The sequence below is a fragment of the Aspergillus puulaauensis genome, chromosome 1 (assembly GCF_016861865.1).
Source record: "Aspergillus puulaauensis MK2 DNA, chromosome 1, nearly complete sequence".
Classification (NCBI taxonomy): domain Eukaryota; kingdom Fungi; phylum Ascomycota; class Eurotiomycetes; order Eurotiales; family Aspergillaceae; genus Aspergillus; species Aspergillus puulaauensis.
Window position 1 is genome coordinate 3,377,459 of NC_054857.1, and position 18,054 is coordinate 3,395,512.

Consider the following 18,054-nt stretch of genomic DNA (forward strand, 5'->3'; position numbering starts at 1 on the left):
CCAATCATATGGAAGCGATATGTCTTCTTCATTCTGATGAAGCTTTCAAACCTCGAAACAAGTCCTCAAGTGTAGATGGTTAAGCTTCCGCATCGCATAAAGATACAATTCCACACCGCCTTTAAATCTGAAGCGGCAGAATTTGACTATTCCCCGCTGAACAATTTCTTGTTATAGCTGACTTAGACGATTTTCTACTGTTGCTTTGGCATTTTTTTCTTACTGCGACGTTTTATCCGCCCTATAATTTGCCATCATGCCTAGGGATCCACTGGTTGGTCTGGTTGGGAAGGTCTGTTTGTTCCCTATCTTCCAAAGCCACCCCCGCTAATTGAGCTGAGGGCTATAGCCATCTAGTGGAAAGTCAACAACATTGAATAGCTTGACGGATGCTTCCTCGAAAGTCGGTATGTTGCCATTATGCCTTGGATTTTGTTATGTCCCTATATTAATTGGATTCTCGTTCAATAGGAAACTTCCCGTGAGTACTACATGGCGATCGATTCCTCGTTCCTGCGCGGCGCATTTGCGACAGCAGACATTCCCGCCTTTGCCTCAAGCAGTTCTAATTCTCCGATGATAAGATTCACTACTATTGATCCGCAGCGCGCAATTGGCTATCTCCAAATCGACTGTGCCTGTCAGCGATTCGGCGTCTCAGATAAATGCAAACCCAACTATGGTGGCTGCTTGGAAGGGAAACGCTCCGTTCCTATTGAGCTTCTAGACGTTGCTGGTCTAGTCCCGGGGGCACACCAAGGTCGTGGTTTGGGAAATAAGTTCTTGGATGACCTGCGTCAAGCAGATGCCTTGATCCACGTCGTGGATGTTAGTGGAACGACGGATGCAGAAGGTTCGGCTCCACGAATTCAAATGACTGCGCCAGCTCTGTATCGGTCGACTCGGAGTTGCTGACAAGTTGGTCTATTAAGGGAAGGCTACACGCGGTTATGATCCGTCACAAGATATCGAATGGCTGAGGTCAGAAATCGTACGGTGGGTGTTGGGAAATTTGATGCAAAAATGGTATGTGTCCCCTTAGCATTACGTACGTGCAGAACTTAGTACTAATGTACTTAGGGGCTCTATTAAGCGAAGACACACATCGATCAGTGAGTGTCCAATGTTCTGGTTATATTCAGCTGACTGACTTCAGAGCAGAGGCAACTGCTGTGGAGACGTTACAAATTCAATTCTCAGGGTACGGAAGCACGCCGCAAACCGTTGCACGATGTCTGGACCGCTTAGCATTGAAAGAACCACTCGAAGCTTGGTCAGATGAAACTGTAGAAAAAGTCGTACAAACCTTCATCGATGAGAAGTTTCCCACTGTGTTTGCTCTCAATAAGATCGACCACCCTGATGCGGATAAGGTGGGTTTATTCTTGATCTATTCTCGTTATCCTGAATCAGTTCTGACCCAATTATCAAAAGAATATCAGCAAGATCGCGAAGATGCAGGATCCGCGGAGCATTGTCCTCTGTTCTGCCATATCCGAGGTTTTCCTTCGAAGACTTGCCAATCAAAACTATATCAAATATCTAGAAGGAAGCGAATTCGTAGATACAAGAGAGGACCTTATTGCGGATGGGGACCCGGATGGAGGAGGTCTCAGGGAAATGGACGAGAAGTTGCAAACGTATGTAACCCCGTTTTCTGTACCAAAGCCTCCACTGACGTAAAATAAGCCGCGTGGAAAACTTAAAGGACATGGTCCTCTATCGCTTTGGCTCAACTGGTGTCGTCCAATGTCTTTCACGGGCTGCTGAGATCCTTGGACTGGTACCGGTTTTCCCTGTGCGGAATCTACATACTTTCTCATCTGGGGCTGGCACTGCTGCATTCCGGGATTGCGTCCTGGTTAAAAAGTGAGTATCTCGGATTTTTCAAATTATTTCATCGCTAACTTCTTGACCAGAAATAGCACAGTTGGTGACGTTGCACGTAAAGTTATGGGTGATGTGCCTATAAATTATATAGAAGGCGTTGGAGGCGTCCGGGTGTCGGAGGATGAGATCGTAGCAGTCGGGAAACACGATGTAAGTGATTTGACTCCTCTGGTCTTGATTTGGTGACTAACTTTCGTTTCCTCTCATTATAGGTACTCTCATTTAAACCTGGACGGTAGATATATGACTACTGTGATATTAATTGATTGATGCATCGATGCCTACTAGAATTCTAGAAACATTATACCAAAGGCCATTTCACGAGCACCTCAATTCGATACTATCGTTTGAACATGTGCCAAATAGACTTTTCACCACATAAATTCGCTCAAATATACAAGTATACACAGGATTGAACGTTCTGCGACTACGAACATTTCCAATTTGAACGTGGTGCGGAACTCAGTCACACCCCCTTCTGTAACAGCGCAGTCAGAAGATCAGTACATCGGTAACTGAAAGACATGGCACAAACTTACTCCTGCTCTCTCATCATTCATCCCAATAACAGGCTCAGGCGCCTTGGGATGGTCCTTCTTGGCCTTCTTCGCATTCTTCCGTCCCCCGGTCTCTGTTGCTGCGCCAGACTGGCCGCTGCTCTCTGACCCAAAATTCTGCTCTCTATCCTTCATTGTCCGACTGGCCCCTATCGTTTGCGGGTCTGTCTTGTCGTTTTCCTTCTCCACCCGATGAGTTGTATGGTTTTTCCCTGAAGAACCTTCCCAGTCTTTCGTTACACCGCTGTTGGGGCGGGCCTGCATGCCCGCAGTACGGAGGCCAGGCCATGGGCATACTGATAAGAAGAGAGGCCGCGAGCCATGAAGATAGCTATTTGAAGCTGAAGAAAGGATGCGAGCGTTGCGAGCTACAGGCATATTGGTCGATAAGCTAGGTAATATTGTTTCGGGGTTTGCTGTGAAAGACAAATAAAATATTACTGGAGTATGAAAATACTTATAATGGCTTATTTAAACCTCTTTACATCTGTTTTAATTGAAACGTAGCCGGTCAGTTGAATGTGACATCAACATGATGCCTGCTGTCATTGTCCTGTAATGGAAAGGATGTATAGGGCTTAGGGCTGGGTTTGTTATCGATAAGGAATCCTGGAGCTTGGATCCCGAGGCCCATGTTGCAGGTGGCATCACCACAGTTCAGTTCTCAAATGAGCAATCTTTTATCACCTTGGCGGATGCAAGGTATATAAACTCTCAGTGGGATATATATGACATCATGAAGCGAGAGTCATTACCCATAGAAGCTCTAATACCCTTCGCCCGGCTCTACAACATCTCTCTTCGTGGGGTTACTTTCCGGAAGTTAAGAGCGGAAGATGGTACAGACAAGGGCGGCGCGGTTGTTGCAACGGAGGACAAGCCCTTTGAGAGCAACGAATCATCAGACCATGATGTCCTTGTCAAAGTACCATCTGATCTGATTCTTTCGCTCGAGATGGTTCAAGAGCGGTGCAAATATGATCAACATCTTCGTGAGGTGATGGAAGCTGTTGGGGATTTCGCCAAAGTACGTCCGCTTCCTTCTTTGTATCTACACCTACTGGTCCAGAATCTACGTTCAAAGCTTAGAACTTGCGGCTGATATGTGTAGACAGCTAGAGGTGCGGTATTACTCTTCTTACTAATCCAAATTTCGCATTCATCTCCAGACCTCGCCGGGGAGAAACAAAGGATCGGTGCGTCTAGCGCTTGGACAGAATACGTAAAGTTTCTACCTTCGTTGTTACCGCTGCCAACATTCTGGACGATGGAGGAACTAGAACTGTTGCGTGGGACGTCCGTGAGGATGGCCTACGAAGCAAAGGTCCTCTCCCTGGAGAAAGAATTTGACCACCTTCGCGATAGCACAGAGAACATCGAATGGTGTCGAGATCTCTGGTGGGACAATGATACTGTCACAGCTGAAGATTGGAAATACCTCGACGCGGCCTTTCGGTCACGTATGGTAGACCTGCCCGGATATGGACATGCAATGGTTCCATGCATTGATATGGCCAACCATGCGGCGGAATCTACAGTAAATGCGCTGTATGAACAGGACGATGATGGAAATGCTATACTCCAGCTACGCTCGGGGAAGGAGTTGCGCTCGGACGAGGAGGTCACTATCTCGTAAGTTCTCGCTACGCCAATCTAAATCGCCTGAAGAACTGTAGTTAATCATGGCGGGCGCAAAGGTATGGCCAGGATAAAGCGGCATCCGAGATGGTTTTCTCATATGGTTTCCTGGACTCGGAGAGAGATGATGCGAAACAAATATTCTTGGACTTGGATATTCCCGATGACGATCCGTTAAGAATGGCTAAAATGGCCTTTTGCAAGGAGTTGCCGGGACTGCGTATACTTTCGAAGCCCCCGGTTTTGGGGGAGGCCGAGACAGATTGGGAGAGTCCGATAGTGTGGTGGGCCTGCGTTAATGAAGAAGACGGGCTCGATTTTGCTGTGTTGCAGAATAACGACGGTTCGAAAGAACTGACGATGACATGGAAGGCTCAGGAGGTGAAAACTCCTGATCATCTTCAGGATCTTCTAGCTGCCGACCCGGCATGGGATATCTTCCAACTCCGTGCGGTCGTACTCGTCCTCGAACGGATAGAAACCCAGTTCTTCATGCTGCAGACAACAGAGCGGATGGTTTCAGATATCCGACAAAGCGAGGACATGCTTTCTATTTTCCGACCGGATGTGTTCAATACTGTCACCAAATTACGTGAATTGGAGGGGAAGTTACTGGTGTCAGCAATCAAAGATTTGGAGAAAAAGGTGCGTGCTTCGTTTGTCGTTTTACCCTCTGGGTACTAACCCTGGCTGTCTTTCTAGAGAGATGCTTTAATGGCGAGCGAATCGGTTAGCACATATCTTGCTCAACAACAACCACCTGCGGAAACTGAAGACGACTTTTCATAATCTGCTTCGTCTCGGTACCACGTGGCTTCTGATATACATCGTCGTCGAATTAATGCAAATATAATTATGAATTTATGGACACATAGCAATCGCGTTAGTATTTCTCTCTTTCGCGACCTGCCTGAACATCGAGGTCCCCACGGATCAACTGATGACGTAGTGATCTTCGTATGCCAGTTATCCCTAGACTGTGCATTGTTATTATTATAGGCTGGAAGTCGCATGCAGACTCAGATCACAAGGGTTCATGATTCTGATTGATCCCGCCTAAAGGCTGGAACGCGTTTGGAACTCGTCAGCGAGTCAGCGGCTCGCGGTTTAGCACAGTAGGGCGGCGGAGAAATCCGGGGAACCACACTGACGGAACTCAGGGGTCTCGATTCGCGAATCCACAGCCCTGCTGATCCGGAAAGGTTGGTACGGGAAACTCTCGGGTTTCCCTCTGCTGTCGCTTGGGGAATGGGGAGCAGTTGTTGTGGGGAATTCGATGTTAACCATCCGGACCGCGAACTATCCAAGCACCTCCCAAGGTTGAAGAAGTCCAATTTTGCGACGATCGGCAAGGTGATCGATCACTTGTCCATGGTTGGCGGAATAAACACACACGACTCCATCCAGCCGCTCAATCCGGACTCTGGAGCCCACCACTGCAGTTTCTCGGCCAAGACTCGGGGATTTCATGGAGGGAGGTTTCCAATTCGGGCATGACGAGAACCCCCCGGGCAGTAACCTGCCAACATCAATACACAGCAGTGACAGCACCCGCTTCCATCCCTTGAATAATGAATATTATGGTTTGATTTCTGTGGCGCCGTGCCTTGATCCATTTAGATCCAGCCCACTGCCAAATTCCAGCCGGTCTCGATCGGATCACGCAAGCGGGATTGGATCCCCGCGCTTCTCCTCAAGAGTTCTCCAGATATGAACGACCAGGGAGGCCAGTGGCAAGTCCAACATTAGCATTCACTGCTACAATATGGGCACAGGACGCGGATACCGGCATATGCCGTTATGTATCTAACGATAGTTCAACCTTGATTAATGCTCATTCCGGGGGAAAGGAAACTAACTACAACGGGAACTTGGGCACTCTATTTCAACCAACCTGCCCGATATATTCCTGGTCATCTAACTGGTTTGGCGGAGAATACAGAGAGCCCGACGCCGGTACCGCTTCATTCCGGTCTTCATACTATTTTTTTTTCGTCGTGCAGTCAAATGTCTAGAAATCATGAGAAGCCAGTCGAGAAAGGTCCTCGCTGCCCGAACTCAACCAGCACATGGCGTCGTAGACGAGAAGACAGGGAAAAGATTAATCCTTGAACAACACCTGCATTGCTGCCGCTTGTCTGGCACGGCTGATCGGGGAAATACGTGTACATCCAGTCCTCGACTCTTCCAGCGCCGCTGTCGGCACTTCTTGGTTGAAAGTCAGCCGCGATCTGACCCATGACCTGGAGTCGTGGGCGAACCTTACTTCAAGCTCTTTGGTTCTGCCATTTCCGGGGCATCTTGCCACTTGCAACTTCTCCACGGCCAGTCTACCATTATCCAGGTCCCAGTCCTCTGGGTATGAGCGTGCAGTGAGTTCATACATGGTAATCATCAACTGACGATCGCATGCGAAATGGCGAGGGATCGTATTACTGAACACACATAATCAGGCGCTAGTAATTAATAATGCAGTGAGAGTTTGAAAGTCGGCTAGGCACACGAATGCCCTGTAAAATATACGCTCTTATTGGTCCCACGAGCCAATTTTGCCTCCACATGGCAATCCCCCCCGCCGTCACCCGCACTTCTTCGTGGTATTACAATATTACTCGATACGGGGGGCCGATCCCTCCGTTCTTCAACGCTGTGAGCCTGCGACCCTCGCTCGGCTTTCGTCTCCCCATGTTCTGCGCCTCTTCTTCTCTGCATCATCTTCTCACTCTCCACTCCCCCGCCAATATCGAACACCACTCTCCCCTCTACTCCTGCAATCTCCTGCAATCTCGACATTCGTATGCGTGTCTCCCTATTCGTCACCCCTGACCGATACTCGCGTTCCTCGATTTATCGTCGATAGCTTGAAAGTCGGCTCATACACCAAATCAGTGTCATATTCACCCCGGGTCGGCGCCAGGCGCGCCCAACGCAGACACAATGCCAGGAATTCTTCCTATGAAAGTTATTAAAGTCGGCAATAACACGCAAAGCCGTATCGCCCAAGCGTGTGACCGATGTCGAAGCAAAAAGATCCGTTGCGACGGTGTCCGCCCATGCTGTACTCAGTGCGCCAATGTCGGCTTCGAGTGCAAAACCAGCGATAAACTTAGCCGACGAGCTTTTCCTCGTGGATACACCGAGTCGCTGGAAGAGCGGGTGCGGGCTTTAGAAACTGAAGTTAAGGATCTCAAGGATCTGTTGGATGAGAAGGATGAGAAGATTGATGTGCTCTCTCGGATACACTCCTTTACTTCGCCTTCGCAGCAGAAAGCTGCTTCCTCTGCTTCTCCACCGTCTCAGTTGGCTAGATCGACAGCCCCCGCCTCTAACGATGACGCTGTTCACGTTCCAGAGTCAGTGCCGTCGAGTGATTCAAATGAGGTTGAGAATTCTGGAGTATCGAACACCCGTGGATTCACTGGTATTTCCCCTTTGCCACTATATTCATACACCATAGCGTGTCGACAAACTTGAATTATCCAAACTAACAGTATCCAGATGTTTTCACCACCAAGTTAGCCGAGCAAGGCCGGTTAGCAACCGAAACTTCCACGAAGGCTTTGACTGCGTCTCCAGCACCCATTTTCAATTCTCGTTGCGACCAGTCTCTGAAAACGGCCCCTCGTCTTGTATCAGATCAACTTATCAATATCTTCTTCCAAGAATGGGCTCCGCTTTATCCAGTTGTCCACCGGCCTACCATTCTCAAGGCATACGAGCAATACCTTTCCAACTCGGAGACATTCCAGGGAAATAAACACGAGGTTGCCCAGCTGAATTTGATCTTTGCCGTTGCCGCTCTTTCCGCTACTGTAGGTTTGATATCCTTCGGTGTACCAGACTCAATGCTAATATTTGTAATAGTCGAGAACAAACCAAGATCCCACCCTATTTGAGGAGAATTGGTCGCCGGTCCTTGAGTCACTATCTGGCGATGTTTCCATTTCGACATTACAGTGCTATGTGCTTGCTCAAATGTACTGCTTAACAAAGGGCGACTACTCGACTGTCTTGCGTTATCGTAGTTTCGCTGTTGGTCTTTGTCACCAGTTGAAACTCCAAAAAAGTCAGAAGCGCTTTTCGTCCAACGCTCTTCTTGCTGAAACTAGGAAGAAAGTATTTTGGTGCCAATATGTTTTGGATCGGTACGAATTGAACTTCCACATTTGTTCGAGACCATCTCGCTAATTTATTCCAGCCTTTGCGCGACTCTAACTGGCCTCTCTGTCCTTCTTCGCGAGGAACACATCCAAACCGAATACCCCGAAGATATTGACGATGAGAACGTGACGGAAGCCGGGTTTCTACCCACTTTACCAGGGGAGTCGACGCGTATCTCTAGTGCCCTCGCCCTGTTCTCTGCCTCTCGAGTCTTAAATAGCACGTTGGACTCTATTTACCCGTCGGATGGCGGCTACGAAATTCCGCTGTCGAAGATGCGCTCAACTTCAGAACAACTGGAGGAATGGGTAAAGGGTCTTCCTGCCCATCTCCGTTTGGAGTTTTCGCAAGACAAGCCCAGCACCAACGTCATTAGCAGCCGATCACCACTGTTGGTAAGTGCATAATTTTTAAAATACCCGCAATTCCAATCTTTACTAACATGTCGGAAGTCTTTGGTATATTACTTCATTCGCTCTCTCATTCACCGCCCTGCTGTCTGTTTCGGTGAGGATCATATTCGCTCCTCGTCCGCACTTGCGCTTGCGGATTCCGGCAAGCACATCGTTCAGGTCCTGGAGCTACTTGACGAGCGGCGACTCAGTCTCTCCGTGAGCATTAACCGAAGAGAACTCATCAGCGCTTCAGGTATCGGGCTTCTGTGGCAAAACATTGGCTTGAAGCGGGACAGCAAACTTGTTAAAGAAAGTCAGAAGGTGCTCACCACGGTCATCGATCAACTTGAGGCCGAGTCTTCTGCGGCTGCCGCCGAATTTAGCGCTATGGCCACTGTCTTGGTTTCACTAGACAACAAACGCTCATCGGCCATGCAATCGCAGTCGATGAGTCCTCCGATGCAGAAACCACTGAAATCCCCGAAGAAACAGCTTGAGGCATGGAAAGCACGTTTGACGGGGAACCCAAGCCCGAACAACAACTCTCAGCAGAAGTCGGGGTCTGTATCTCGCAGAAACACTATCTCCGGTTCTAGTCCTGGATTTGTCGAGCGTCAACTACGATCCCCCAGCTGGGCAAGCCTCCCAACGGATAACATTCAACAACAAACTCCAATGGGCAAGGACTTATATAATTCTGCGCTGGGTTATGACACCAATCCTCCCATGTCCTGCTCCGTCGTCCCTACAGATGCACCAACGGGAAATATGTCGATGTCGGATTGGGAATTTGTGGTGAGCGACATGGACCAGGGGTTCTCTAACATCTTTACCGGAATCTACGGTGGCAAGGAATGCGGAGAAGACCCTGGCCCATTCGCATCTCTGACTGCTGAATACATGCACAAGCAGGGCCAGGGCATGGCGCCGTTGTCAACATCCAGCGGTGAAATGCAAGGTCTGTCGCCTGAAGCATGGTCTGCCACCAGCAGTAGCGATTTGCCGCACCCTCAAGAGCTCGCAACCCGGAGCGTATATTCCGACGAAAGCCTAGGGAGCAGAGACGATACTTTGCTTCCGAACCTGCCATTCGCTCTGGAAGAACGAAATGGTAGCATCCTGGATCCATTGCAGGGCGTCGTTATTCCTCCCGGTGATAATGAAATTGATGAATTCGGCCTAGTCAACGGCTGGGATCGACGGCTGGCCGTCTAATCTTTTTATGTTTGCTCTGCTTTGGTTCATGTCTTGTGTTTCCTCGGTATATATATGGAGTTTATTCCCGCGTTAGTCATTTTGTCAAGCGATGATTTGTTTTTCTGTTTTTCTATTTAGTTTTTGTTCTGGCTTATGATACCTGGGTGATAGGAGTCAATCAGTCGTCTGTCTATTGTTACCAGGTTTGACACGTGAATATTCCACGCACAGCTCAATACTGTATTTCTTGGTGTATAGTGAATATGTGAGCTAGTATATATAATTTATGACGACTGTACCTTATATACTTACCCATCCGAATCGCTCTATATAATATAAACAACCACGAACACGAAACCACGCACGCCATGCTATGCATAACCCCACAACCACCCCTGGACCCCACTTCTGTCAACCATCCCATATGCATACTTAGTATGATGCTACACCGGGTACATCCGGGAGAACAGACACCATATCTCTCTCGAACCGAGCGCGTATCTGCACAATGTCGTCATCTCCTCCTCCCCAGACTGGGATTCACGTCAAGGTTGTATCTCAAGAAGTCTATTCTCGTGGCGATTCCCGTAGGCAGAGAAGATCTTCGCCCTGGGTACGGGGTAAGGTACCGGGTTGATCCGAGATCCCCAGAGCCGTGCGGGGGGTTAACGATGTTGACAGCTGTTGACAGCTGTTGACATCTGATCCTGTATCCATCCTGGGGACGAGAGTTATTTTGGATCGTCCTTCGGGTGGTAGATATGGTGTCCATGACAGTTGGCAGTGGTGCCAGTGGCCGTTTGATCGTCAGGCCAGGAACTTGAGGCCGAGGGTATATTTTGCTTATCGGGATCGATTAAGCAGGGATCTATATCTGAAAGACAGGGATTAGTTATCTAGTTTTAACTCTAGTGAACGGATGATGTCAGATCAATATTTGGGGTTGTCGTTCTATTGTAAGTGAGCTCTGTGAGTTTTTTGCTACAGAGGCTGAAAACAGAAGTATATAACTATTTATATCTGCCCTAGAAATAAGGTATACAAGACGGCAGTGTAACTACGCTTAAACTGGAAATCGGCAAATGATATCAAATGATATTCACCAGCAATTCCAAGTCCAGGCACTCCGTGATCCGATGGAAGGGCCCGGATGTTCGCCGTTTGTCATATTGGGGAACCCGGAGGACGCTGCTCCGCCACAGTCGGATCTCTCTACACCGTACGGGTCATTGTGGCCCCCCGTGACGGTGCAGAGTTTGGTGCATTCGTTGCCTTTGTTAGTAATGCTGCGGCTAGTGGAGGGGAGCAAAACAAATGAATGCATGTCCTTCATGTTCTGGCTGCGGCTATTGACATTGGACAGCCATAGTAGAAACCGGACGGGATGGTCATTGTCCGCGGGAGCACAGCTCGATACTATTCCCGGGCTGTCGCGGGGAGATATGGATTCGTTCATTTTAGTAGATTATAGTGTCGGGTTTTGACTATTGCCTATAGTTTGCATCTCAAGGCCAGCGGATGGTTGAACAGCTGCTGCTCATCTATATCAGTCTTCTTCCGGCGGGGCAACTGTGCCTCAGGCAGGACGAGGGGTCGAGAGCTTCAACGACCTCACATCCGCCATTCTGCCGTGTCATCAAGAGCATAATCACAGTCGCAGCCTTACTCAGGCTGACAAAGGTCCAAGTCCAGCTGGACCAGGAACATTTACCCGTCGGGAATCCCTAGTTGAGTAAGTGAGGCCTCTGCTGCTCTGTTGGTGCCCGGTGAACACCACAGTTGCAGGCTTGACCCACCACGACATCACCGTCCCCACCTGCCATTTTGATCCTCTCGAGTTCAACCCCTCCATCGCCATCCGCCTTTTCCTGTATGAATCCCCCCCATCTCCTTCTCCCTTCCCATTCTTTCTTTTCCCATCCCTCTCTTCTTTTTTCTCACCCTGCTCTTGCTTCATTGACACCCTATCCATAGATCTAGTCAAGGCAGGTTTGTTTGATCCTCGAAAAAAGTACCGCTCTCCTTCCTCAACATCTCAACAGAGCTCTCTAACCAGATCTTCTCGCCCTCAACAGATAACCGCCATCATGGGTTACACCGATCTAGACCAATTGGCCATCAACACCATCCGTCTTCTCGCGGTATGTCTTTGATTGTTCTCCTTTCTCTTTGCTTCTCATCTCGTTCACTGTCTACCCCGCTCTTTGGTCTTCCAACGCGCCTTCGGTGTTTGTAGAGCTCGAGGTCGCGGAAATGAGACTCCGATTTGTCCTACAGCCGATAAACCCAATCCAGCGAGCTTCAGGCGAGCTTTGGAAGGACTTTCGGAACTGCTATCTCATTTTTTGTGGCCCGAGCTGCGGCCGTAGAGGGATGCGCTTTTATTGCTTCGTTGTACAATTGTTGCGATTTTTTACTAATAACATTCCAGGTCGATGCCACCGCTAAGGCGAACTCCGGCCACCCCGGTGCCCCAATGGGCATGGCCCCCGTGTCCCACGTTCTCTTCAACAAGTTCATGAAGTTCAACCCCAAGAACCCCGACTGGGCCAACCGTGATCGCTTTGTCCTCTCGTAAGAAGCCCGCGTGTCCAAGCCAGCAAGATCTCTGCTAATCGGTTTGCTACAGTAACGGCCACGGCTGCATGCTCCAATATGCTCTCCTTCACCTTTTCGGATACGCTGTGTCCTTGGATGACATCAAGGCTTTCCGTGTAAGCTTTACCTTGCCTATAGCGGCTTAACTATTGGCTAATCAAAGCTGTTCTAGCAACTCGACAGCATCACTCCCGGTCACCCCGAGGCTCACGACACCCCCGGCATTGAGGTGACCACTGGTCCCCTCGGTCAGGGTTTCGCCAACGCTGTTGGTCTGGCCATTGCCCAGGCTCACAGCGGTGGTGTGTTCAACAAGCCCGGCTACAACCTCTTCGACAACTACACATATGTCTACTTCGGTGATGGCTGTGCTATGGAGGGTATTGCCAGCGAGGCCGCCTCCACGGCTGGTCACTTGAAGCTCGGTAACCTGATTGGTATCTACGATGACAACCACATTTCCATTGGTGAGTCGGCCGCTGTTCTTGTAGTCGTTGACAAAGAAGTGCTTTTGCTAATTTGGTATTCTTATAGATGGTGACACCAAGTGCGCTTTCACTGAGGACGTCAGTAAGCGCTTTGAGGCCTACGGCTGGCACGTCGTTTGGGTCAAGGACGGTGACCGAGACCTTGAGGGCATCGAGGCTGCCATCAAGGAGGCCCAGTCCGTCAAGGACAAGCCCACTATGATCCGCCTGACCACCACCATTGGTTTCGGCTCCAAGCTTCAGGGCACTGGTGGTGTCCACGGTAACCCCCTCAAGGCCGACGACATTGAGGGCGTTAAGCAGCTCTTCGGTTTCGACCCTTCCCAGAGCTTTGTTGTTCCCCAGAAGGTCTATGACCTCTACCACAAGCACGCTGATGAGGGTGCTGCTCAGGAGCAGGAGTGGAACCAGCTCCTCCAAAAGTATGCCAGTGAATTCCCCCAGGAGCACTCTGACCTCACCCGCCGTCTCTCCGGCAAGCTTCCTGAGGGCTGGGAGAAGTCCCTCCCCGTCTACAAGCCTTCCGACCCCGCCATTGCCTCTCGTAAGCTCTCCGAGGCTGTCCTCGAGAAGATCTACTCGGTCATCCCCGAGCTTCTGTCTGGCTCCGCCGATCTGACTGGCTCCAACAACACCCGCTGGAAGGCTGCTGTTGACTTCCAGCCTCCTGAGTATGGAATTGGTGAATGGTCTGGCCGTTATCTCCGCTACGGTGTCCGTGAGCACGCCATGGCTGCTATCATGAACGGTCTCGCTGCCTATGGTACCGTCATCCCTGCTTCTGGTACCTTCTTGAACTTCGTCTCTTACGCTGCCGGTGCCGTCCGTCTCTCTGCCCTCTCTCGCGTTCGTGTCATTCACGTCGCTACCCACGACTCCATCGGTCTGGGTGAGGATGGCCCTACCCACCAGCCTATTGAGACCCTGGCTCACTTCCGTGCTCTCCCCAACTGCATGGTCTGGCGCCCTGCAGATGGTAACGAGACCAGTGCTGCTTACTACTCTGCCCTGACTGCTAAGCACACACCCTCCATCTTGGCTCTCACTCGCCAGAACCTGCCCCAGCTCGAGCACTCCAGCATTGAGGCTGCTCTTAAGGGTGCTTACCCCGTTCTTGAGGCTCCTAACGCCACTGTCACCATCATCTCCACTGGTTCCGAAGTCAGCATCTGTCTCGACGCTGCTACTTACCTGCAGAAGAACCACGGCGTTGTTGCTCGCGTTGTCTCCGTGCCCTGCTTCGAGGTCTTCGATGCTCAGGACAAGGAGTACAAGCTCAAGGTTCTCCCCGACGGTATCCCCGTCCTCTCCGTCGAGGTTTGCTCTACCATGGGCTGGGAGCGCTACTCTCACGAGCAGTTCGGCCTGAACCGCTTCGGTGCCTCTGGACCTTACAAGGAGGTCTACGCTGTAAGTCCAACCTAATCGGGATAACACCTTTGAATATTTTCATGTACTGACTTTTTTCTCCTTAGAAATTCGAGTTCACTCCTGAGGGCGTCAGCAAGCGCGCTCTTGCCACCATTGACTTCTACAAGGGTGTCCCCGTCCGGTCGCCCATCAACCGTGCCTTCCAGCAGATTCTGTAGACGTCTTGTTTCTAGCGTCATGAATCCCGTTTTCTTTTTGTCGTTGTTTTTTTTCTTTTTCCGGCTACGAGTTTTTACATGGGTTATGGGATGGGAAAACTGCCATACGGAGAGAAACCCCGAGTGGTGGCACCCTTGGTTTAATGTACTACGAATTTCCTTTTGAGAAGAGTGAAAAGCCGCCATTGAATTTCATTCATGGTTAGGCAATTTCTGGTAGATTTAGAGAGATCTGCTTAAAAATGATTACCATTTCAATCCTTTCAGATTGTTATGTTTTTGTAGATATCCTGTTAAGTACAAAACACCTTTTTCCACTCTAGAATGGAATATGTACGTCTGCATCAAGTACAAGTTAACCGTAGCACCAAATGTGGTGGTGTAGCTTCGGAGGGTTCCTTTGGTTATATTCATCATAGATCATTATCGACCCCATGTCCGCAAAATCTGCACGCATTGAAATAGAGATAGGCATTCACAGGTAGAGGAAATTCAATTGGTATTCTTTTTAAACAAAGCAGAAGAAAAGAAAAAAGGTCCTTATCTTCAGCTGAATCTAAGCGTCCAAAGCCTTGCGAGCAAAGTTGGGAAGCACGAAGCTAGCGCGGTGGATGTCCTGGTTATAGTAGCGGCACAGACGCTCCTCCTCCTCGCGAGACCAGGAGCGGATGGGCTCCTTGAGGTTGCGAGAGCCATCCTTGCAGCAGACCATGAAGCCGATCTGGCCGGAGGGGTAGGTGGGGATGGTGGTGTAGGCGTATTCGGCGGCGGGGAAGACCTCCTTGCAGGACTTCTTGAGGTTTGCGATCAGAGGAAGGTGAAGCCATTGGTTCTCGGCTGTAATGGATAAATAACGAACCCAAACCGATCCCGTAAAGCGGGTGGTTTGAGACGTGATTCGGTTAGCCTGGGTACTTTATATCCAAAGGACTATAGAAGAGATAAATATATAGGAAGCGGGCGAAAGAGTGTGAGAAGGGAAGAAACGTGGGCAGGAAGGTTAATATAACTATAAGGAGACGAGAAATCAAGAAGATATTAAAGAGGTAGAGGAGGCAGAGAAAAAAGAAAGGCGACGAACAACCTTGGGTGGTGATGACACCTCCATCACGCAGGGCGTCTCTGAGAAGCTCAAAGTAGGGCTTCTGGAAGAGGCTCTCAGCGGGACCCTCGGGGTCGGAGCTGTCGGTAATGATAACATCGAACTCGTTCTGGCGCTGCTTCAGGAACTCGAATCCATCACCAATGTGGACCTTGACGTTGGGGTGCTGGAAGCCGATGCTCATGCCGGGGAGGTACTTCTTGGAGACACGGATGACAGCCTAGATAATCAAAAACCCGTAAGCCTGGTGACCAATTGCAAACATAAATGAGGCCGTGGGCCCGTCAGGTCGGTTTTCGTTACCTCATCAATGTCACACAGAATAGCTTCCTCCACGGTCTCGTGCTTGACGACCTCACGGAGGACACCACCGTCACCGCCGCCAATGACGAGAACCTTCTTAGGGTTAGGGTGGGCGTTCATGGCGAGGTGGGTGATCATCTCCTGGTAGCTAGATGCGACACCATCAGTCTCTCGGTGTGGATATCGTTTGCGTGGGGAAGAGATCATACGAGAACTCGTCACGCTCGGTGCATTGAATGACGTTGTCAAGGACAAGAACGGTGCCGTAGTCGCTGCTCTCGAAAACGAGGACGTCCTGGTATTTGGACTCCTCGTGGTGGAGGATCTGGTTCACCTTGAGGTTCATGGCCTGGCCGGGCCACATCTCGGACTGCTCGGAGAACCAGCCATCTGTATCGGAAATGAGGTTAGTTCAAGGATGTAAATTTAATCAAGATGCGATTGGTGATTATGCTCAACACCCAAGCAAGACAATGAGCGGGAATTGAAAAATCCATGATAGCCGTCGTCCTAGAGACTCACGGCGGGGTAGGGTTGGGTAGAGGTGGGAATCTACATACCCTTGATGGTGGGGTGAGTGATCTCGCTCATTGTGATGGAGGTTAAAGACCGGAGAGGGCGAAGATAAGAGGAGAGAATGACAGGGCGGCGCGAAGAAATAGAACGGAGTGACAGAAAGGTAGCTGAAGATGAGGAAAAGCGAGAGAAGAACGAGACTGGAAGAGTTGAGCGCATGCAGATTCATTCAGAGTGGGGGGAACGAGAAAATGGATGTGTATTTTATCGGGCGTCACAGTTGGGTATTTAAGTTACAGAGTTTTCCCAGCGCAGCATTGGGTGGGTTTCTCCTTTCTACCCAGTGAGACCATATCAATTCAGGCTTACCTTCTTCGATTTGGATGAATAGGACATCAATTGGTAAGTAGCAATTAGCATCCTCTATTGGTAGTTAGCAAGATGTCATTCTGTTCATCCGATCCCTCGTTTTCCTTGCCTTGCACTTATGATTGAGTGTAAATACCAAAACCCGTTTCTATCTCGTCCGAAAGAGGAAGGACTCGCGCCGAGAACTCCTCCATATTCGTTGACCAAGCTTGAATCAGTCATAGTTTTGAGGAGTTATATTTGGGTACTCCATTGGAATGCGATTCTAAAGTTGACGGAGTAATCAAACCACTACGAAACTCCACTCCAATTTAAAGTCGCCGCTCAATACACCTTCGCAAAATAGACTCAGACAAATGAAATTGCAATTCGTTCGATTGCTTCTAGTTACTGTACAGTGCAATCATAATCACAACTGCTTGCTCTGTATACCTCCTACATAAGCAACGGTGTATCGCCATCAACCATTCTTTTCAACCAAGCGAAACATTTACTCGTCACCACCCTCGAGAAGACGGCCGGGCTTGGAGTTCAGGTACTCGTTGCTATATCGTAGAAACGAAAGTTAGCCAAGTGGCTCTTCTATTATAGCGTGCTCCACATAAAATAGTTTCCAGGGTGCGTGGAATCTCAAGGTTATGCGTACCGCTCAATAGCCCAGTTCATGACAGCGTAGGCAGCAACGAAGGGAGGAATAACGTAGAGAGCCTGGTATCTGAAACGGCGGAAGGTGTTGAAAATGGCGGCGTGACCAGCACCGGCAAGGGGACGCTGACGGTTGGGAGAGACGGAGTAGGTTGTGATGCGCTGGGGGGTTGAGCAACCTAGAATCATCTGAATTAGTATACACGTTTTCCACTGCTCTGGTCATTCGGATGTGATCCAGAAGCAACTTGAGTCGACAGAAGCGCTATAATAGGGCCATTGGCTGGAATTGCCTGCGCTTGTCCCTATAGCGAGGTGGTCGCATTCGTTGCGTAGGGGTCTGTGATAGAAGAGACATACCCATGTCACCCCAGTTGCCCATGTAGCTATAACACACCACAGTCAGTATTTCAGCAATATAAATGCGCAGTTCGAGAGCAAAAAATTCATCCGAGATAGTAATAAGGGTAGTATCCCAGTGGGACGATGTCGTGGTAATCACCCGAGCACCCCGGGGTATCCCTCGAGTAGGCACCGAAAGAGATGTGGAAAAACTCACACGCCATTCTTAGGATCCAAGTGACCACCCATTGTGAATGTAAGAAG

The 18,054-nt window shown here is 49.6% G+C and overlaps 8 protein-coding genes across 8 annotated transcripts; 4 read left to right on the forward strand and 4 right to left on the reverse strand.

The window, feature by feature from the left end:
- Positions 1 to 256: 256 nt before the first annotated feature.
- APUU_11330S (Ygr210 GTPase family protein) lies at positions 257 to 2,129 on the forward strand (the record flags this gene model as incomplete). Its single annotated transcript, XM_041697102.1, has 11 exons — positions 257 to 292; positions 350 to 407; positions 472 to 481; positions 585 to 853; positions 933 to 1,026; positions 1,081 to 1,112; positions 1,162 to 1,373; positions 1,435 to 1,640; positions 1,690 to 1,869; positions 1,920 to 2,040; positions 2,103 to 2,129. The coding sequence occupies 11 exons, from the start codon at positions 257 to 259 to the stop codon at positions 2,127 to 2,129; spliced, it is 1,245 nt and encodes a 414-aa protein (XP_041550696.1).
- A 227-nt stretch (positions 2,130 to 2,356) lies between these two features.
- Positions 2,357 to 2,711, reverse strand: APUU_11331A (uncharacterized protein; the record flags this gene model as incomplete). Its single annotated transcript, XM_041697113.1, has 2 exons — positions 2,357 to 2,368; positions 2,430 to 2,711. 2 exons carry the CDS (start codon positions 2,709 to 2,711, stop codon positions 2,357 to 2,359), a joined length of 294 nt encoding a protein of 97 aa, XP_041550697.1.
- Positions 2,712 to 3,183: 472 nt separating this feature from the next.
- APUU_11332S (SET domain-containing protein) lies at positions 3,184 to 4,874 on the forward strand (the record flags this gene model as incomplete). The annotated part of the gene is made up of 4 exons (XM_041697124.1): positions 3,184 to 3,474; positions 3,559 to 4,079; positions 4,145 to 4,730; positions 4,788 to 4,874. 4 exons carry the CDS (start codon positions 3,184 to 3,186, stop codon positions 4,872 to 4,874), a joined length of 1,485 nt encoding a protein of 494 aa, XP_041550698.1.
- A 1,229-nt stretch (positions 4,875 to 6,103) lies between these two features.
- On the reverse strand, positions 6,104 to 6,467 carry APUU_11333A (uncharacterized protein; the record flags this gene model as incomplete). The annotated part of the gene is made up of 2 exons (XM_041697135.1): positions 6,104 to 6,293; positions 6,352 to 6,467. The coding sequence occupies 2 exons, from the start codon at positions 6,465 to 6,467 to the stop codon at positions 6,104 to 6,106; spliced, it is 306 nt and encodes a 101-aa protein (XP_041550699.1).
- Positions 6,468 to 7,022: 555 nt separating this feature from the next.
- On the forward strand, positions 7,023 to 9,856 carry facB (C6 transcription factor FacB/Cat8; the record flags this gene model as incomplete). The annotated part of the gene is made up of 5 exons (XM_041697146.1): positions 7,023 to 7,506; positions 7,584 to 7,897; positions 7,950 to 8,230; positions 8,284 to 8,641; positions 8,699 to 9,856. The coding sequence occupies 5 exons, from the start codon at positions 7,023 to 7,025 to the stop codon at positions 9,854 to 9,856; spliced, it is 2,595 nt and encodes an 864-aa protein (XP_041550700.1).
- Positions 9,857 to 11,925: 2,069 nt separating this feature from the next.
- Positions 11,926 to 14,513, forward strand: tktA (transketolase tktA; the record flags this gene model as incomplete). The annotated part of the gene is made up of 6 exons (XM_041697157.1): positions 11,926 to 11,979; positions 12,270 to 12,412; positions 12,468 to 12,552; positions 12,609 to 12,903; positions 12,971 to 14,334; positions 14,400 to 14,513. The coding sequence occupies 6 exons, from the start codon at positions 11,926 to 11,928 to the stop codon at positions 14,511 to 14,513; spliced, it is 2,055 nt and encodes a 684-aa protein (XP_041550701.1).
- A 556-nt stretch (positions 14,514 to 15,069) lies between these two features.
- SPE3 (spermidine synthase) lies at positions 15,070 to 16,653 on the reverse strand (the record flags this gene model as incomplete). Its single annotated transcript, XM_041697168.1, has 5 exons — positions 15,070 to 15,350; positions 15,598 to 15,835; positions 15,919 to 16,066; positions 16,128 to 16,308; positions 16,479 to 16,653. The coding sequence occupies 5 exons, from the start codon at positions 16,651 to 16,653 to the stop codon at positions 15,070 to 15,072; spliced, it is 1,023 nt and encodes a 340-aa protein (XP_041550702.1).
- A 640-nt stretch (positions 16,654 to 17,293) lies between these two features.
- APUU_11337A (ubiquinol--cytochrome-c reductase subunit 8) lies at positions 17,294 to 18,039 on the reverse strand (the record flags this gene model as incomplete). The annotated part of the gene is made up of 4 exons (XM_041697179.1): positions 17,294 to 17,348; positions 17,450 to 17,627; positions 17,809 to 17,834; positions 18,008 to 18,039. The coding sequence occupies 4 exons, from the start codon at positions 18,037 to 18,039 to the stop codon at positions 17,294 to 17,296; spliced, it is 291 nt and encodes a 96-aa protein (XP_041550703.1).
- Between the last annotated feature and the right edge of the window lie 15 nt (positions 18,040 to 18,054).